Raw genomic sequence first — 19,615 nt, 5'->3', positions numbered from 1 at the left:
GGTTGTAAAAAAATAAAGTTACCAGTAATTAGTCTTAAAAATTCAATAGAAATAAGATATCTAAATGCAATATCTTGAATATAATATGGTGATTACCTATGACATACCAACTGAGCATATCAAAAAAAAATAAAGACAGAAGTTGGGTTTATTTAGGCACATGGAAGTAGAATAATATCTACATGGATTTCATTCAGGAGAGTTAGTTTGGGAAACTGAAGTCCTCCCAACGTTCTTCTGCTTCCATAGTTGATGTTTTAAGCCATTATGTCCTAAGTGTCTGGATGTTTGCCTGCACTCCCCACTCATTTGACCCAGGAATAGACATAGTCTAATGTTGTTATTGGTCTCTTTTGGATACACTAAGAGTTTAATTGTATTTTAAATTGATTTTTAATGCCCAGACTTTCCCTAAGTGAATTTTTTAAATCTGGAAAATAAATACAAGTCTGCATTATAGCAGTGAAGTGTTCCCCTTTATAACACTGATGTGTCAGAAGACTGTTAAGAAATCTGATCATTTAATGTCTGTAAAATGCTTTAAGAACATTAACTACAGGGTTCAGACCAAAAACAACAAATAGTGACACATATTTTTAAACACATTATCTCCTTTAGTATATATGGCACAAATATATAATTTGATATGCTTTTATATAAAAAAAATTGAAAAATAATTAAAATTGACATTTGGTAAACTACTGACAGATTGTCTTATATTTTGTACAATATAGAACTCTTCTACATTATAAAAAATTTTAAACCCAATTTGAACCTCACAGTAATGCTGTGAAAAAGCAAGATTGGTAATATTAATTTGCTGATCAGTAAGGAATTAAAGTTTGAAAAGGAGAATGAGTTTTGCAAAGGTTGCTGCTACAAAGTTGGAGATATCAGTGCTCGTTCTACTCTACCATAAAACAAAAGAGTTACATATATTTTGGAAAATTTTGTGTTGTATTAATTCTTTACAAGGATCAACTTGACTACCATCAAGAATAATCTAGAAATAAGCCATCAAATCTCCAGATAAATCTCCAAGTCAGGGAGAACCGTGTCTTTTGGATAACAAATAAGTCACTACCAAACTAACTACTTATATAACTTTGGTGGAGCTCTGTTTTACTGGTTGTAAGTGTTAGAAATACAATTCAAACTAACTTAAGCAGAAAGAGAATTGGTTGATTCCCATACCTGCTTATTCCAAAGATAGCATTGCCTTCAGTCTTATTTGAATCCATGAGTTCAAAAGGTGTTATTAAGACTTTCTGATCCCCTCCACTTGGTTCAGGTTTCCTCTATTTTTGGCTATATTCTCAAGCTAGTTGTGTTTGTATGACAGCCAAGGTAACTACTGGCAGACCTAAGGCTTTCATATATTTTCAGCTTGACATTCCAGAAGAAAGCAGCACTTCTGGGGAAGACATTGGACATTTGGATGATGTGATTATGGTGAACTAGTCACTGTAGTGAGGGAGATAGAGCACTCTAAATGGGCAGTCTTGGGACATGTGACAATCCCAGTAGCAAGATTTTGTGAAGTCATCTCCTCAGGGTCTGAATGGGATTACTAAAGATTACCTCAACCAAAGATGCTCTACTTTTATCTGTTTTACTTGTTGAAATCCTTTGGATTTTGTTTGAAGTAAGGGTTCTGTGGCTTCAAAAATTTGTCAGCTACTGCTTTAACAGAATGTTGCTTGAAACTAAGAAGGATTTAATTCTTCTTATTTGATATAATAGAAGATATTTAGGATATGGAATTGGGAGACCTGGGTTTGATTTTTGGCTTTTCCATTTATTAACCATGTGCCTTTGTGTAGAAAACCTGAGTCCATATGAAAAGTTTTGCAAAGGTTTGTTGCTGCTGTTTTAGTTGTTATTTGTTTTGTTAATTTAAGCTGCATATCAGTCCAAGTTCTTAAATAGATGGAAATAGATGACACAATCAAAAGGAGTAACTGGAGATAATTTTATTAGTAGAGTATTTACAAAGTTATGGGCAGAGTTAAGGGAACCAACAGGGGAGAAACACCCTGGAACTAGCAAATATAGGAAACCATTACTTCTCCCCAAACTGAAAGATCAGAGAGAAGGAAGTGTTGCCACCACGCAATGAGAACTAGAGCTATTGGAAGGGCTGCCAGACAGAACCTGTGGCTTTAAGTACAGAAACATAACCACTAGCAAACCACAGCTCAGCAAGGAGAGATGAAAGGATAAAGACCCTAACATCTCTCTATTCTTTCACTCCTCTCCTGATGGCGCTTCCCATTGGCCAAAACCAACTGGAATCTAGAGGGCAAGGGACCCTGATGAAGCATTCCTTAGGGGTCAACCTCCTGGGTCAGAGAACTAGGTAAGGGAGGGTGGAGAGAGGGTCTGAAGGGAGAAATGAAGAATATCTGGTACAGCTTCCCTTTCACCTTAATTGGTATATTTTATTTAAGAACATCAAATGCTTTAGTGTTTCATTTAGTTTCTAGATAATTAGACTTTAGTGATTGTAAAAAACATACAAATATGAGTTCAACAAGAAATGTCATTTACTTTAAAACTTGTCCTATTTTATGATCTATATATGTGGGCTTAAAGAGTACTCTAAACATTCTTCAATGTCCTATGAAATTTCATCTTGGGTGGTCAGGACCATCGCTCATTCTGCTTGTGAAAGCAATGCAGGGTAAGCTGTGTAATTTTCTATAGTGATATTTTCAGTTACACTTTAAATTGAGTATTTCAAATAAGGATTTAATTTAGGTTTAATGAGGGAGTTATTATATGTTAATTAAATATAAACTGATTATTGTGAATATCTATTGGTGCATAACAACCTCTTTTGTTAAGATGAATATCTCTTAAACAATCAAAGCTTAGTAAATATGCTACTGATAATTACTTTTAAACTAACGTTCAATAGAAAGAATACATATAAAGGCACTGCATTGAGTGTAATGTGGTTATTACCTATTAAACATCAATGTATTATTGAGAATACAGTTATTGAGTTTCAACTCATAGATCTTGAGAAACTGCTAGTTGTGCCTAAATAAAACTCCATAAGTCAGCTAGTATTTAATTAGCAGAAGTATTTATAGCATGGCATTTACATTAGCATATTTATAATCAAATAAATAATATAATAATGCTTTTATTAAATCTAAATTAAGTCCTTGCCAGAGGCATTTAAAGAGGAGTGAAACTACATTGGCTATGTGGTCTTTAATATTTATTACATGATTTTTAAACTTTACTAATATATTAAACAATACCTTAATATATGATTCATTATCTAGGGACATTATGAAGTTGCACATACTCTATTTGGGATGAAAAAATATTTAGATTAAACTGGATAAGATAATTCTCTAAACCTTTTATTTTGGTCCATTACAACTAGGCACAAATACGGGATACAGACAAAATATGTCATCATAGTTGTCTATGTTTATTGTTGCTAAAGAAATTTAACCAATATGAGCAGTTGGCAGGGTTGGCATTGTGACATGTGAGATGTCCATAAACGTTTCTGTAAGCAAGAGTTTGGATGCCAAGTTGCACCCACAAGAAAAGAAGCCCTGAGCAGGTCCTGCATATGTACAGTTTGTTGAATGTGCACAAAAATAACACTGCTATCACTCCACAGATGAATCGGTAGTTGTCTGGCACAGTTAAAAATGGAGCATAATTTCCTCTCAAGAGTGAGGAATATATTCCAAACTAATTTTATTTCAATATTGAAATGTCGTAATTAAGTTTCTCTTTCACCCGAAGAAGGCAAAGATGCACAGAGAGCGTTAGAGTCAGGCTCGTCTCTTCCGAGGAGTCTGGTTAGGTTTTCCATCATCCTTGCTCTGGGTGGAGGGCTTGTTTCAGGGAACTTGTTCATTTCACTTTCTCCTGGAAAAAAACTTTGACTCTGAATACATTTATTTCAACACAAACACTAGGAAATAATTCTGTGAGGACGCTAACAGTGTGATATTAATTTGTGGAGATGTGTTTATATTGGCCAAAGAAATCAAGGAAATGCTACAAATAAGTGGGTCCAAAGTATGGATGAAGAACTCCACACTGTATTGGGTGCTGGTGAAACTCACACCTGCCCATGCTCCTTGTCCTTAGGTTGTTGTGAAGTGAAGGAGACATGGGTGAAGATGGTAATGATGATGTTGGTAATAAAGAGGAAGAAGAAGAAGGAGGGGAGGGAGAGGCGGAGGAGGGGAGGGGGAGGGGGAGGAGCAGTAGGTGCAGGAGGGGGAGGGGAGAGGAAGTAGGGGGAGGTGGAGGCAGAGGAGGAGGAGAAGAGGGGAGGAGGAGAAAAAAGAAAAAGACTATGATGAAGAAGGCAATAGTGGTTTACATTTATTACACTCATGGGGTGCTCGGCAGACTTTCTGCCTGCTAGGCAGCATTCTTATTGTCTTCGTGTGAACTATCTTATTCAATAACTTGGTCTCCACTCATAGGATATTAAGGATATCTCTTTCTTCCTCTCAATAATGCCTTCCTCCAAGACCAGTGGCCATCAGATGATCTTTTGAAAATCACCATGCCTTTCCCAATTTTGTGTCCAAGTAACTTTACAAGGACAAGGTACAGAGAGAGGCAGGAGGATGGATGAGGAAAAGCCCTGGTCTGGAAACCTGCTGTCTTGATTTCTACTCTCACTGCTGCAGCTAACTAGCTATATAACTTACCAGATTCTTCATATATGAAACACCAGGGTTTAGATCTCAGGATTTCAAAATCTCTTCAAATGCAGGGCTTTCATTCTTGTGGACATTAGGGGTTCAGTTGACCACACCTGTTGCTAGAGTTTGGAATATAAAAAAACCTTTAGAAATGTTAGTCTAACCATGTGTTTTTATTGCTCTGGTGAAAGCTAGTTATATATAGTCTTATTTTTCAGTAACATTAAAACAGTCTTTATGCATGTCCTGAAAGGAGAAATAAGGATGATTATTATTGAATCTGTACACTGACTGTCTCAGAAGGGTTTAGTTACTTTCCACTCCATGTATACCAAAGGGAAAACTATTAGGATAAGGAAAGCTCAGCATTTTGAAGGAGGCTGAAATGTAGCAATCATGCTATTTTACTTTTATATACCATATTTCTCTCCACGATCTACTGATAGACTCTTTCAAACTTTAGCTCCTGCAGAAATAGGAATTTTGATTCTTCGGTTCAGCATTATAGATATGAAGTTTTCCACTTTGTCTCTGCTAAAGATTTTCTGAAACAGGGTTCTTTAAGAAGGTAGGTGACCAAGAGTGTTTTTCTAGGTAGTTAAGCCAATTGGATCAAGTTCCCAATGTCAGGATTGGCTTCTTTATGTACAGAGGCAAGAAAACTCAGTGAACAGAAAGCCACTAGATTCTCGCTACCCAAAAGCTCGATGTTTCAATTCCAGACTACATGGCTAAGGGGATTTAGGGAGGAAAGAGACAGCTTAGATGGGGTCTTATTGGGAAACAGAGAAAGCAGCCTGGAATCAGTTTCTACCTTGAAATTTGGCTTTTGCATTTTTATTTCTTTCCATATCTTTGTTAGATAACTTCTTTAAGGGACTCTCAGTATCACTGTACTTTGAATTATAGTTTTATTTAGTGATACATGAATAGCACTATCAGGTTAGATGTCTTATTCCGAAGTCAGATTAGGGATTTAAATGATATCAGTTACACTGGTATGTCTCTTTGGCTGCTTTTCCTTCTGGTACTGATTAGTTATGGTTCTTCAAAATTACAAATCATGAGTGGGGTTGATTTTGCCATTTATATCCCATTTTATATCATGGTAGTTTCTCTAAGTTTAAGATGATCTTTGCCAGAACCCTTGAACGAGGAAATCCAAGCTATCATTTAATTTTTAAACCACATATGCTGATATAATGTTTTGTTAGCTACTATTTCAGTTATAAAAAGTATGTAAAATTAACCTGCTGTTTAAAAAAAAATTGCTCAGCTTGGGTCTGTTTGTACCTATCTTGGTTTAAACACACATGTAATTTTAGCATATGTTATCCTGTAGTTTGAGTATTTGCTTTTGTGGATTTCATGGAATCTGTTGGAATCATCTTGGAAACTGAACATAAAAATAGATGTAAAAACCACCCTCTCATCTAATTCCCAAAGAAAACAGGACACTGCATTTTATTAGAGGTCAGTCAACAACTACATACTCGTTTTAAGTGCAAAGCTCCTCTTGATCTCAACAGCTTGTATTGCTTGTATCCCAAATATGTGATATTAAATGACTTGATCAAACAGCTTGCCTGGCAAAAAGCAGATAAACCTCTCTTTAAGTGGTAAAGATGAACTTACTTTGAAAACACATTTACGGGAGGGAAGGGGAAGTTGGGATGAAGTGAGGAAGTAGCATTGACATATATACACTACCAAATGTAAAATGGTTGGCTAGTGGGAAGCTGCTGCATAGCACAGGGAGATCAACTCGGTGCTTTGTGACCACCTAGAGGGGTGGGATAGGGAGGATGGGGATATGACGATATATGTATACATATAGCTAATTCACTTTGTTGTACAGCAGAAACTAACACAACATTGTAAAGCAATTATACTCCAATAAAGATATTAAAAAAAAGAAATCAACTTCTAGGATCAAGATTATTCCAATGTAGCTTGACTATAGGAAAAAGATAAAGAGAGACTTGAGGAAGAGAGACAAGAAAGCTCTTGGACTGATTGAGAAGAAAATTAAAACACCTAAAGTAAAGCACAATCTTGTGTTACATGACTTTGTTACAAAGGTCTTTTCTTAAAACTATAACATCCAGATTTCCATATTTTTCCTCACATGCTCTTTCTAGGATGTGTGTTTTACCCACAGTGTTTTGGGTTTTTTTTAAACTTCTTTCTTGGAGTATAATTGCTTTACAATTGTGTGTTAGTTTCTGCTTTATAACGAAGTGAATCAGCTTTACATATACATATATCCCCATATCTCCTCTCTCTTGCATCTCCCTCCCATCCTCCCTATCCCACCCCTCGAGGTGGTCACAAAGCACTGAGCTGATCTCCCTGTGATGTGCGGCTGCTTCCCACTAGCTATCTATTTTACATTTGGTAGTGTATATATGTCCATGCCACTCTCTCACTTCGTCCCAACTTACCCTTCCCCCTCCCCGTGTCCTCAAGTCAATTCTCTACGTCTGCGTGTTTATACTTGTCCTGCCTCTAGGTTCTTCAGAACAATTTTTTTTTCCCCTTAGATTCCATATATATGTGTTAGCATACAGTATTTGTTTTTCTCTTTCTGACTTATTTCACTCTGTATGACAGACTCTAGGTCCATCCACCTCACTACAAATAACTCAATTTCGTTTCTTTTTATGGCTGAGAAATATTCCATTGTATATATGTGCCACATCTTCTTTATCCATTCATCTGTCTATGGATACTTAGGTTGCTTCCATGTCCTGGCTATTGTAAATAGAGCTGCACTGAACATTGTGATACATGACTCTTTTTGAATTATGGTTTACTCTGGGTATATGCCCAGTAGTGGGATTGCTGGGTCGTATGGTAGTTCTATTTTTAGTATTTTAAGAAACCTCCATACTGTTCTCCATAGTGGCTGTATCAATTTACATTCCCACCAACAGTGCAAGAGGGTTCACTTTTCTCCACACCCACTCCAGCATTTATTGTTTGTAGATTTTTTGATGATGGCCATTCTGACTGGTGTGAGGTGATACCTCATTGTAGTTTTAATTTACATTTTTCTAACGATTAGTGATGTTGAGCATCCTTTCATGTGTTTGTTGGTAATCTGTATATCTTCTTTGGAGAAATGTCTATTTAGGTCTTCCACACATTTTTGGATTGGGTTGTTTGCTTTTTTGAAATTGAGCTGCATGAGCTGCTTGTAAATTTTGGAAATCTCCAAAATTTACTTTGTCAGTTGCTTCATTTGCAAATATTTTCTCCCATTCTGAGGGTTGTCTTTTCATCTTGTTTATGGTTTCCTTTGCTGTGCAAAAGCTTTTAAGATTCATTAGGTCCCATTTGTTTATTTTTGTTTTTATTTCCATTTCTCTAGGAGGTGGGTCAAAAAGGATCTTTCTGTGATTTACGTCAAAGAGTGTTCTGCCTATGTTTTCCTCTAAGAGTTTTATAGTGTCTGGCCTTACATTTAGGTCTTTAATCCATTTTGAGTTTCTTTTTCTGTATGGTGTTAGGGAGTGTTGTAATTTCACTCTTTTATATGTAGCTGTCCAGTTTTCCCAACACCACTTATTGAAGAGGCTGTCTTTTCTCCATTGTATATTCTTGCCTCCTTTATCAAAGATAAGGTGACCATATGTGCGTGGGTTTATCTCTGGGCTTTCTATCCTGTTCAGTTGATCTGTATTTCTTTTTTTGTGCCAGAACCATACTGTCTTGATTATTGTAGCTTTGTAGTATAGTCTGAAGTCCAGGAGCCTGAGTCCTCCAGCTCCGTTTTTCTTTCTCAAGATTGCTTTGGCTATTTGGGGTCTTTTGTGTTTCCATACAAATTTGAAATTTTTTGTTCTAGTTCTGTGAAAAATGCCATTTGTAGTTTGATAGGGATTGCATTGAATCTCTAGATTGTTTTTGGTAGTATAATCATTTTCACAATATTGATTCTTTCAATCGAAGAACATGGTATATCTCTCCATCTGTTGGTATCATCTTTAATTTCTTTCATCAGTGTCTTAGAGTTTTCTGCATACAGGCCTTTTGTCTCCTTAGGTAGGTTTATTCCTAGGTACTTTATTCTTTTTGTTGCAGTGGTAAATGGTATTTTTCCTTAATTTCTCTTTCAGATTTTTCATTATTAGTGTATAGGAATGCAAGAGATTTCTGTGCATAAATTTTGTATCCTGCTACTTTACCAAATTCATTGATTAGCTCTAGTAGTTTTCTGGTAGCATCTTTAGGATTCTCAATGTATAGTAGCATGTCATCTGCAAACAGAGACAGCTTTGCTTCTTCTTTTCTGATTTGGTTTCCCTTTATTACTTTATCTTCTCTGATTTCTGTGGCTAAAACTTCCAAAACTATGTTGAATAATAGTGGTGAGAGTGGACAGCCTTGTCTTGCTCCTGATCTTAGAGGAAATGGTTTCAGTTTTTCACCATTGAGAACGATGTTGGCTGTGCATTTGTCATATGTGGCCTTTATTATGTTGAGGTAAGTTCCCTCTATGCCTACTTTCTGGAGGGTTTTTTTTTTTTATCATAAACGGGTGTTGAATTTTGCGGAGGGTTTTTATCATAAATGGGTGTTGAATTTTGTCAAAAGCATTTTCTGCTTCTATTGAGATGATCATATGGTTTTTCTCCTTCAGTTTGTTAATATGGTTTATCACATTGATCGATTTGCATATATTGAAGAATCCTTGAATTCCTGGGATAAACCCCACTTGATCATGATGTATGATCCTTTTAATATGCTGCTGGATTCTGTTTGCTAGTATTTTCTTGAGGATTTTTGCATCTATGTACATCAGTGATATTGGCCTGTAGTTTTCTTTCTTTGTGACATCTTTGCCTGGTTTGGTATTAGGGTGATGGGGGCCTCATAGAATGAGTTTGGGAGTGTTCCTTCGTCTAGTATATTTTGGAAAAGTTTGAGAAGGATAGGTGTTAGCTCTTCTCTAAATGTTTGATAGAATTCGCCTGTGAAGCCATCTGGTCCTGGACTTTTGTTTGTTGGAAGATTTTTAATCACAGCCTGAATTTCAGTGTTTGTGACTGGTCTGTTTATATTTTCTATTTCTTCCTGGTTCAGTCTTGGAAGGTTGTGTTTTTCTAAGAATTTGTCCATTTCTTCCAGGTTGTCCATTTTATTGACATATACTTGCTTATAGTAATCTCTCATGATCCTTTGTATCTCTGCAGTGTCAGTTGTTACTGCTCCTTTTAAATTTCTAATTCTATTGATTTGAGTATCTCCCTTTTTTCTTGATGAGTCGGGCTAATAGCTTATCAATTTTGTTTATCTTGTCAAAGAACGAGCTTTTAGCTTTATTGATCTCTGCTATCATTTCCTTCATTTCTTTTTATTTATTTCTGATCTGATCTTTATGATTTCTTTCCTTTTGCTAACTTTGGGGGTTTTTTTGTTCTTCTTTCTCTAATTGCTTTAGGTCTAATGTTAGACTGTTTATTTGAGATGTTTCTTGTTTCTTGAGGTAGGACTGTATTGCTCTAATCTTCCCTCTTAGAACTGCTTTTGCTGCATCACATAGGTTTTGGTTTGTCGTGTTTTCATTGTCATTTGTTTCTAGGTATTTTTTTTATTTTATCTTTGATTTCTTCAGTGATCTCTTGGTTATTTAGTAGTGTATTGTTTAGTCTCCATGTGTTTGTATCTTTTACAGATTTTTTTCTGTAATTGACATCTAGTCTCATAGCTTTGTGGTTGGAAAATATACTTGATACAATTCAATTTTCTTAAATTTAGTATGGCTTGATTTGTGACCCAAGGTATGATCTATTGAGAATGTTCCATGAGCACTTGAGAAGAAAGTGTATTCTGTTGTTTTTGCATGAAATGGCCTATAAATATCAACTAAGTCCACCTTGTTTAATGTATCATTTAAAGTTTGTGTTTCCTTATTTATTTTCATTTTGGATGATCTGTCCATTGGTGAAAATGGGGTGTTAAAGTCCACTACTATGATTGTGTTACTGTTGATTTCCCCTTTTATAGCTGTTAGCATTTGCCTTATGCATTGAGGTGCTCCAATATTGGGTGCATAAATATTTACAATTGTTATATCTTCTTCTTGGATTGATCCCTTGATCATTACGTAGTGTCCTTCTTTGTCTCTTGTAATAGTCTTTATTTTAAAGTCTATTTTGTCTGATATGAGAATTGCCACTCCAGCTTTCTTTTGCTTTCCATTTGTATGGACTATCTTTTTCCATCCCCTCACTTTCAGTCTGTATGTGTCCCTAGGTCTGAAGTGGGTCTCTTGTAGACTGCATATATATGAGTCTTGTTTTTGTATCCATTCAGCCAGTCTATGTCTTTTGGTTGGAGCATTTAATCCATTTACATTTAAAGTAATTATCCATATGTATGTTCCTCTTACCATTTTCTTAATTGTAAGAAGCCCATAAGTCCACAAGTACATAAGTCTGGACCAACCTCTTTGCTTTTTTTACTTTCTTAATTGTTTTGAGTTTGTTATTGTAGGTCTTTTCCTTCTCTTGTGTTTCCTGCCTAGAGAAGTTTCTTTACATTTGTTGTAAAGCTGGTTTGGTGGTGCTGAATTCTCTTAGCTTTTACTTGTCTGTAAAGGTTTTAATTTCTCTGTTGAATCTGAATGAGATCCTTGCTGGGTAGAGTAATCTTGGTTGTAGGTTTTTCCTTTTCATCATTTTAAATATGTCCTACCACTCCTTTCTGGCTTGCAGAGTTTCTGCTGAAAGATCAGCTGTTAACTTTATGGGGATTCCCTTGTATGTTATTTGTTGTTTTTCCCTTGCTGCTTTTAATATTTTTTTCTTTGTATTTAATTTTTGATAGTTTGATTAATATGTGTCTTGGCATTTTTCTCCTTGGATTTATCCCGTATGGGACTCTCTGCACTTCCTGGACTTGATTGACTATTTCCTTTCTCATATTAAGGAAGTTTTCAACTATAATATCTTCAAATATTTTCTCAGTCTCTTTCTTTTTCTCCTCTTCCTCTGAGACCCCTATAATTCGGATGTTGGTGCATTTAATGTTGTCCCACAGGTCTCTGAGACTGTCCTCAATTCTTTTCATTCTTTTTTCTTTATTCTGCTCTGCAGTAGTTATTTCCAATATTTTATCTTCCAGGTCACTTATCTGTTCTTCTGCCTCAGTTATTCTGCTATTGATTCCTTCTAGAGAGTTTTAAATTTCTTTTATTGTGTTGTTCATCATTGTTTGTTTGCTCTTTAGTTCTTTTAAGTCCGTGTTATATGTTTCTTGTATTTTCTCCATTTTATTTCCAAGATTTTGGATCATCTTTACTATCATTACTCTGAATTCTTTTTCAGGTAGACTGCCTGTTTCTTCTTCATTTGTTTGGTCTGATGGGTTTTTACGTTGCTCCTTCATCTTCTGTGTGTTTCTCTGTCTTCTCATTTTGCTTAACTTACTGTGTTTGGGGGCTCCTTTTCACAGGCTCCAGGTTTTTAGTTACTGTTGTTTTTGGTGTCTGCTCCCAGTGGCTAAGGTTGGTTCAGTGGGTTGTCTAGGCTTCCTGGTGGAGGGAACCAGTGCCTGTGTTCTGGTGGATGAGGCTGGATCTTGTCTTTCTGGTGGGCAGGGCTGTGTCTGGTGGTGTGTTTTGGGGTGTCTGAGACCTTATTATGATTTTAGGCAGCCTCTCTGTCAATGGGTGGGGTTGTGTTCCTATCTTGCTAGTTGTTTGGCATAGGGTGTCTAGCACTGTACCTTGCTGGTCGTTGAGTGTAGCTGGGTCTTCGCATTGAGATGGAGATCTCTTGGAGAGCTTTTGCCATTTGATATTACATGGAGCCGGGAGTCTCTGGTGGACCAATGTGCTGAACTCGGCTCTCCCATCTCAGAGGCACAGGCCTGACACCCAGCTGGAGCATGAAGCCCCTGTCAGCCACACGGAATAGTCCAAGTCATAGAGGCAGAAAGCAGAATGGTGTTGCCAGGGGCTAGAAGACCATCTGTTCATTTTCCATAGACAACTGATGTTGAACCTTTTCTTTTCCTTTATGCTTAGTCCAGTCTCACTTGCTTGTAGGGCACTGTGTACAGAAGCCTCACACCCAGACCATCAGATACTAGATTACCCATAACTTTTGTATTTCTCCTGAGGCTATCATTTATTCTATACTTCCCCTTCTTTTCTGGAGTGAGAACACATTTTGATTAACCTCTCTTAACTCATTCAGATCTTGTCTCTTCTGTTTGTCTTACTGTGATTTAATTCTTCTTGCCTATGTCCACTTGGATTATGGATACTTTCTTCCATTTGCTATAAGCCCATCCTTTCATTTTTCATCTATGAATCATTCACATGCAAGGTTTAGAAGAGATTTATAAGATCATAATGTAATAACTCAAAAGGTGTACTGCTATCAGATATCTGATTTTCAAGGGAATAACAAACAAGTTCACCTCATTATAAAATAAAACAAGATAAATGTAAGTTTAATCTTGACTTTAAACTCTTTGTTTTGTTGTCACCTTCAAAATTATTTTAAGTTTAGTTCAATGATCACTGGGGTTTAGAGAGAACATTTGGGTGTTTTATATTTACTTCAGTATTTGAATTTAATTATACAACTTTCCAAATGCATAGAATTTGTTTATTCTTCACAGATAAATGGGGTCAGCCTCAGTTTCAATTCTTCCAAGCAATTCCTTCCTAGGACATTTCAGCTGGATACACTGAACTGGAATCCATACACTGAAGCAGGTGGAATATAAAGTTCAATATCTCACATATAGTGGAGCTTAGAATTTAGCCACTCATCCAGACAGAGTCAGGTTCATCCAAGGGTCAGGTAACCCCTATAAGGATGCCATTCCTTTCTCATTCTTCATGCTATATCTCTGCAGGTGGTCATTTACATGTTCTTCATTTTGTCCATTCCCATTGCCAAAGTTAGACTAAGTCACCATCAATTGAACTATGGTTATATTTTTATTCACTTGTATATTGGTTAACCAATTATTCAGATGTTAGCTTTGAGGTTGCTAGGATCTTGTCTGTCCTTTTTCTTTCCACTGTATCTCCAATGCCGAGAACAATGAATGCCTTGTGTTAGGCACAACCTATATATTGGGTCAACTCAACATATATTTGCTGAATTTCCCTTTAAAAAAGTCATTAAAAATATTATACACAGTCTTTCCAACAAACTTGTCTTCTATCACTTCAGACTTCTACTCTCTGTCATTCTGTTTTCTCTAGACTTTCACTTCCTTAAATGCTGAAGCTGTAGCATAAGTCTGGACCAACCTCTTTGCTCTTTTTACTTTCTGCAACACTCTTTTTCCTCTTTCCATTTCCTATTTATCATCTTTAACACATCCTTCCATTTTGAGTTTAGATCTAACTCTCCTTATTTCATTAGTGAGGTAGACATTTCTTCAATATTTAACCACCGAAATCCAATTCTTCTGTACCATTATGTTTAGTATGTTTTTCTCTCTCTCACTTCAATGTATGTTTCTGGAAGGCAGAGACCATCTTGCTCACTTGTATGTTTCTAGGTCCTAGTAGATGCTCAGTAAATATCCATAGAAGACTGAATGAATGTTCTCAGATTCACTTCATGCCATCCATCATGTTGCCCCAGTGCACTGAGCCAAGATTTTGCCTTATTCCTTGCTTCTAGGTTTTGGGTTGTACTACTTTGTATTTACCTGGCTTCCTTATGGGGTCAAAAGCTTTATTCCACACTCAGAAAAATGAATGGGCTTCTGTTCCCTGAGGATAGACCTTTATCATAAGGAAAACACTACTGCTTGACCTCTGTGTTCTATCCACGTAATCAGAAATCCCCATGGCTAACAAATTTTGGATGGTTTCTGATGAGAATATAACTCTTATTCTTCCAAAATAGATCTTATGGCTGTAACTCAACCATCATGGTGCTTGCTCAAGCCTCAGGTAATAATATGCAGAGCAGAAAGGAATTTCTCACTGAACTCGTTAGTTCTCTAACATGGCTGTGCATCTGAATCAACTGGGGAATGTTTGAAATGTACAAATCCTGCCTTTACCAATGAATTCAAAATTGTCAAGGGTAAGCATCAGGAATTTAGAGTTTAAAAAAATGTCCCCTGGTGATTTTGATATACAGCCAAGCTTGGAATCACTGATATTTATTTTTATTTTCTACCTGAAGGACCACTCTTATAATTCCTAAACTAGAAAAATATAATTACATTTCCCCATGGTTTAAGAAAAAAATAATAAAATACGGTCTAATTTTTCATGAAAAAGACAGATAAAAATATATGTGAAATAAAATTCAATCAAGATATCCTAGGAAACTCAGTTAAGGGACATGGATACCCTCCATTTTTTTAAGGATAAAAACCAAAGTTTCCAGTGGCTTTCCTGTTTCACTTCATTTGTTCGTTTATTCACTAACAATTATTTATCGAGTGCCTACTACTGATCAGACACTATTCTAGGTTTTAGGAACATAAGAATGAGCAAAAAACTGACAAAGTTCCTACTCTTATAGAGCTTACAAGTGGAGACAAGGGACCAATAAATGAATAAACAAATAAATGATGACTTTTTCTTGACATATTAAGTTCTTTGAAGAAGGATAAAGCAAGGTAAGGGGATAGAGTGATACTATTTTATCTGGGGTGATCAGGGAATAAAGACTCTCTAAAAAAGTGGTATTGAGTAGAGAGGCTTGAATGAGGTGAAGAAGAGAGATGGGAGATAGCTGAGAAAGTGTGGCAGGGAAGAGTAATCTCAAAGGAACTGAGGCAGCAGTGTACTTGGTACTTGGAACACATTAAGTAAGTCATTTATCCTTCTTAGCTTCCATTTTCTTCATTTTCCCAGTGAGAATGATAATTTCATTTTGCCACTCTTTAAGTGCAATACTGTGTGTATTGAATTAAGCAATGTACATAAAAATACTTTGTCATAGGATATTGAATATAGTTGTCTGTGCTTTACAGTAGGACCTTGTTGTTTATCCAGTCTATATATAAAAGTTTATATCTGCTAACCCCAATCTCCCACTCCATCCCTCCTCCAACCGCCTGCCCCTTGGCAACCACCAGTCTGTTCTCTACCTCCGTGATTCTGTTTCTGTTTCATAGATAGATTCATTTGTGTCATATTTTAGATTTTACATATAAGGGGTATCATATGGTACTTGTCTTTCTCTATAAACCATTATGGAAAAGGATATAAAAAATGTATATATATGTATAACTGAGTCACTTTGCTGTACAGCAGAAATTAATACAACATTGTAAATCAACTATACTTCAATAAAAAAACAAAATAAAATAATCAAATAATTTTTTTTTTTTAGCCATCTACTCTTTTATTTATTTATTTTTTTGGCCACACCTCGTGGCATGTGGGATCTTAGTTCCCCAGCCAGGGATCTAATGCGCTCCCTTGGTAGTGGAAGTGAGCACTGAGTCTTAACCATTTGACTGCCAGGGAAGTCCAAAAATAAAATAATCTTAAAAAATACTTTGTCAAATCAGAAGCACCATATAAAGGGAATCTATCAAGTGTTAATAGGCTGATGGTGATTAATGTTGTCTTTACCTAGAATAAAGAGCACAGTTTTAGATATAATAGTGCAGGAAAGAACCTCAGGAAATCTTTTTACTTTCTTTAGGCTTTAAAGTTAGAATGATTATTATTAACCCATTTTTCAGGTCACACAATTTCATCATGGAAAGATTAAGTGGCTTGCCCAAGGTGACACTGATAGTTAGGACTGGAAGAGGTCTGATAACTCAGTTTTCTGCTTGCAGTGCTCTTTCTACTAGATTCATTTTCCATATCATATTATTCAGTCATTTTGGCTAAGTACTTTCTAATATGTTTAAACATCAAACTCTGGTGACTAAAATGCAATCCAGTCTCTCCACAGTCACTGTCCAGACTCAAAAGGGGAGACAGAGAGCCTTCTGGTACCATTGTTAAGGTCATAAATATCTCTCTTGCCAAATTAGCACTGGGGCTGCAATCCTTGACTTCAGAAAATGGTTTCTGCAGCCGGGCCTTCCATCACTGTGAAGTGACATATACATATATCATCACCCAATATGCATTGGCCAACATAAAAAAGCTCTTATGCACACAAATATTGAGACATTTTACTGAGAAATGGAGCTTGAGAAATTGCCCAATGTCATCCCTCCTCCAGCCCCCACTACCACCACCTCCCCTGCCTCCCCTGCCCCTCCCTTCCCTCCTGGGGGAAATGGATATACATGACTTAGAGAAAGCTGTGTTTTAGGAGAACTCCATTGGCCTGAAACTAGGAGAGCTGACTGCATGATTTTGGGGGATTGAAGTTGGCACTGAAATCCCTGCAGGGAAATGTCCTAGAGGGCAGATATCACATTGGTTTATCCTACATAGAGCTTCATTGAGCAAACCACACAGAAAGGGTAGCATAATAATGCAATCTCTTTGTGCAAGAACTGGTCCATTTGGTAAGCTCTCTGAACTCATCATGCTGGCCACTTTGGGACCTTTGAGTAAATTATTGCCTCACTGGGAGAAGCTGGCTCATTAGGCTGCCACATATATAGCAACGATAGCTTTATATTTCCATTCCCAGGAATGTTTGATAGATATTAATGGACTCTATTAAAGACTGGAAGCAGAAACGATGTCTATTAGAAAGATAGCCCTTTATTTTATTTCTACTGGCTGTGCTTTCAATCCCTCAGCTGTGCAGGGGGAACAAACACATTCATTGAATGCCTACTATGTGCTGGCAATAATTACATGGTTTTCTCACTGAATTCTCCTGATACTCCCTCTTTTATAAATTAGGGCATTAGGGCTCTGTATTAGGCTTCTCCAGAGAAACAGAACCTATGTGTGTGTGTGTGTGTGTGTGTGTGTGTGTTTGTGTGTATTATGAGGCATGGGCTCACACAGTTATGGAGGCTGACAAATTCTAAGATCTGCAATTTGGAGACCCAGGAGAGCAGATGATGTACTTTCACTTTGAGTCTGAAGGTCTGAGAACTAGAAGAGCCAATGCTGTAAGCCCAGTTTGAAAGCCACCAAGCTTGAGAACAAAGAAGAGCCCTTGTTTTGGTTGGAGACCAAAGGCTAGGAAAGACCCATGACCCAGCTCAACAGTCAGGCAGAAGTTCCTACTTACTTAGCCTTTTTGTTCTATTCAGGTGTTCAATTGATTGGGTGGGTTCCGGTCCCACCCCCAACATTAGAGGTGGAAACCTGCTTTACTCAGACTACCCATGCAAATGTTAATCTTATCCAGAAACACCGTTGCAGACACACCCAGAATAATGTTTGACCAAGTGTCTGGGCACTCTGTGGTCCAGCCATGCTGACAAATAAAATTACACAGGCTCAGAGGGGAAAGAAACTTGCTCAAAGACATATAGACATGGGCGAACATGCTTCTATGTCTGGAAGCTTGAATCCTTCCCTTGCATCTCACTACCCCTTACCACTTCCTAACTTGTCCCTCTATGTGGAACAGTAGATATTTTAATAGTGTGATTTTTGTTTTCTAAAGGTTTCATGAACTCCCCCTGCAACTCCATTTCCTAGTATCCTCCAACGTTCATATTCCAACTCATTTAAACTCATGTCGTTGTCAATTATGTGTTTATGATCAATTGTATATATATGACTATGACATAAAATATATTCTCCTTGAATTTCCCTAGAGTGAATGGGTCATCCTTTTTCTTGGAACCCTGGCTGATATATCATGGAATGCTTAAATCAACCTTCTCAGGAATATACCATTATTGCCTCATTTTACAAATGAGGAAAACAGTTGGGCTTCAGCAATCTGCAGAAGATCACAAATCTTGTGAGTAGAATAGTTGGGATTGGAACACAGGAAGTGTAGCTTTACCACATTATAACGCTTTAATAAAAAAAAATCCTTGTTCCAAATGAACACTCTACCTAGAACGACAGCCCAGTTTAAGTCCCCTTTTCTTCTAAAACATTCTCATTTTATTTGACCACTATTGTTTTGTGATCCTTACCCTTCAAATTTATTGAGGATCATCCTTAAATCTTATGCTTGTATATTTGTTCTACAGTCACAGAAAGAACATGCTCGTTGGGGACAGAGACCACTGGTTCCCTTTTTAATTTTCAGCAGGTAGCTTTGTCCTAGGAACAAGATACATTTTTAATAAACATTTGCTGATTGATTCAGGTTCATTTACATACAATAACTCAACAAGGAATATCTTCTTGAATATGTCAGAATATGGAAGAAAGTAGGCTGCTAAGGTTGAGTGGCAAAATCATGGGTTTGGAGGCACTTCTTCCTTCCCAGCTATATGACTTTGGATGAGCCACTTAATTTTTTTGTGTGTCAGTTATTTCCATGAGGGCAACTACCATCTTGTGCCCCTTGCATCTAGCTTGGACCTTGGCATCTATTAGACATTTGAAAAATATGTGTTAAATGGACAAATAAATGCATATTTTAAAAATAAACTTTATTTTTTAGAAGAGTTTTAGATTTACAGAAAAATTAAGAGAACAAATAGTTCTTATATATCCCACACCCAGTTTCCCTTATTATTAACATCTACATTAGCATGGTACAGTGTTACAATTAATGAACCAATACATTATTGGTTCCATGCTTTATTCAAAATCCATACTTTATTCAAATTTCCTTAGTTTTTATCTAATGTCCTTTTTTTTTCTTTCTTTTTTGATTCCAGCTTCCTATCCAGGATACCACATTACATTTTGTTGTCATGTCTCATATTTCCTTTGCTCTTGATGCCCTTGACAGTTTTGAGTAATACTAGTCAGATGTTTTGTAGAGTGTCCCCTTATTGGGATTTGTCTGATGTTTTGTCATAATTATCCTGGGGTTGTGGTATTTTCATCACATCATATCAAGGGCACATATTATCAA

At 36.6% G+C, this 19,615-nt stretch overlaps 1 protein-coding gene across 1 annotated transcript in view; it reads right to left on the bottom strand.

Annotated features, from left to right (window-relative positions):
• LOC309627342 (uncharacterized protein) overlaps nucleotides 1-18,974 on the bottom strand; it is a 71,127-nt gene extending 52,153 nt beyond the window's left edge. The window contains exon 1 of the mRNA XM_082389222.1: nucleotides 9,695-18,974. Within this exon, the coding sequence (XP_082245348.1) occupies nucleotides 9,695-9,872 (178 nt within the window). The 5' untranslated portion in view covers nucleotides 9,873-18,974. The remainder of the gene's footprint in view (nucleotides 1-9,694) is intronic.
• Between the last annotated feature and the right edge of the window lie 641 nt (nucleotides 18,975-19,615).

Source organism: Balaenoptera borealis (genome assembly GCF_965194805.1).
Source record: "Balaenoptera borealis genome assembly, chromosome: 4".
Lineage (NCBI taxonomy): Eukaryota > Metazoa > Chordata > Mammalia > Artiodactyla > Balaenopteridae > Balaenoptera > Balaenoptera borealis.
This window is presented reverse-complemented; position numbering and strand designations above follow the sequence as displayed.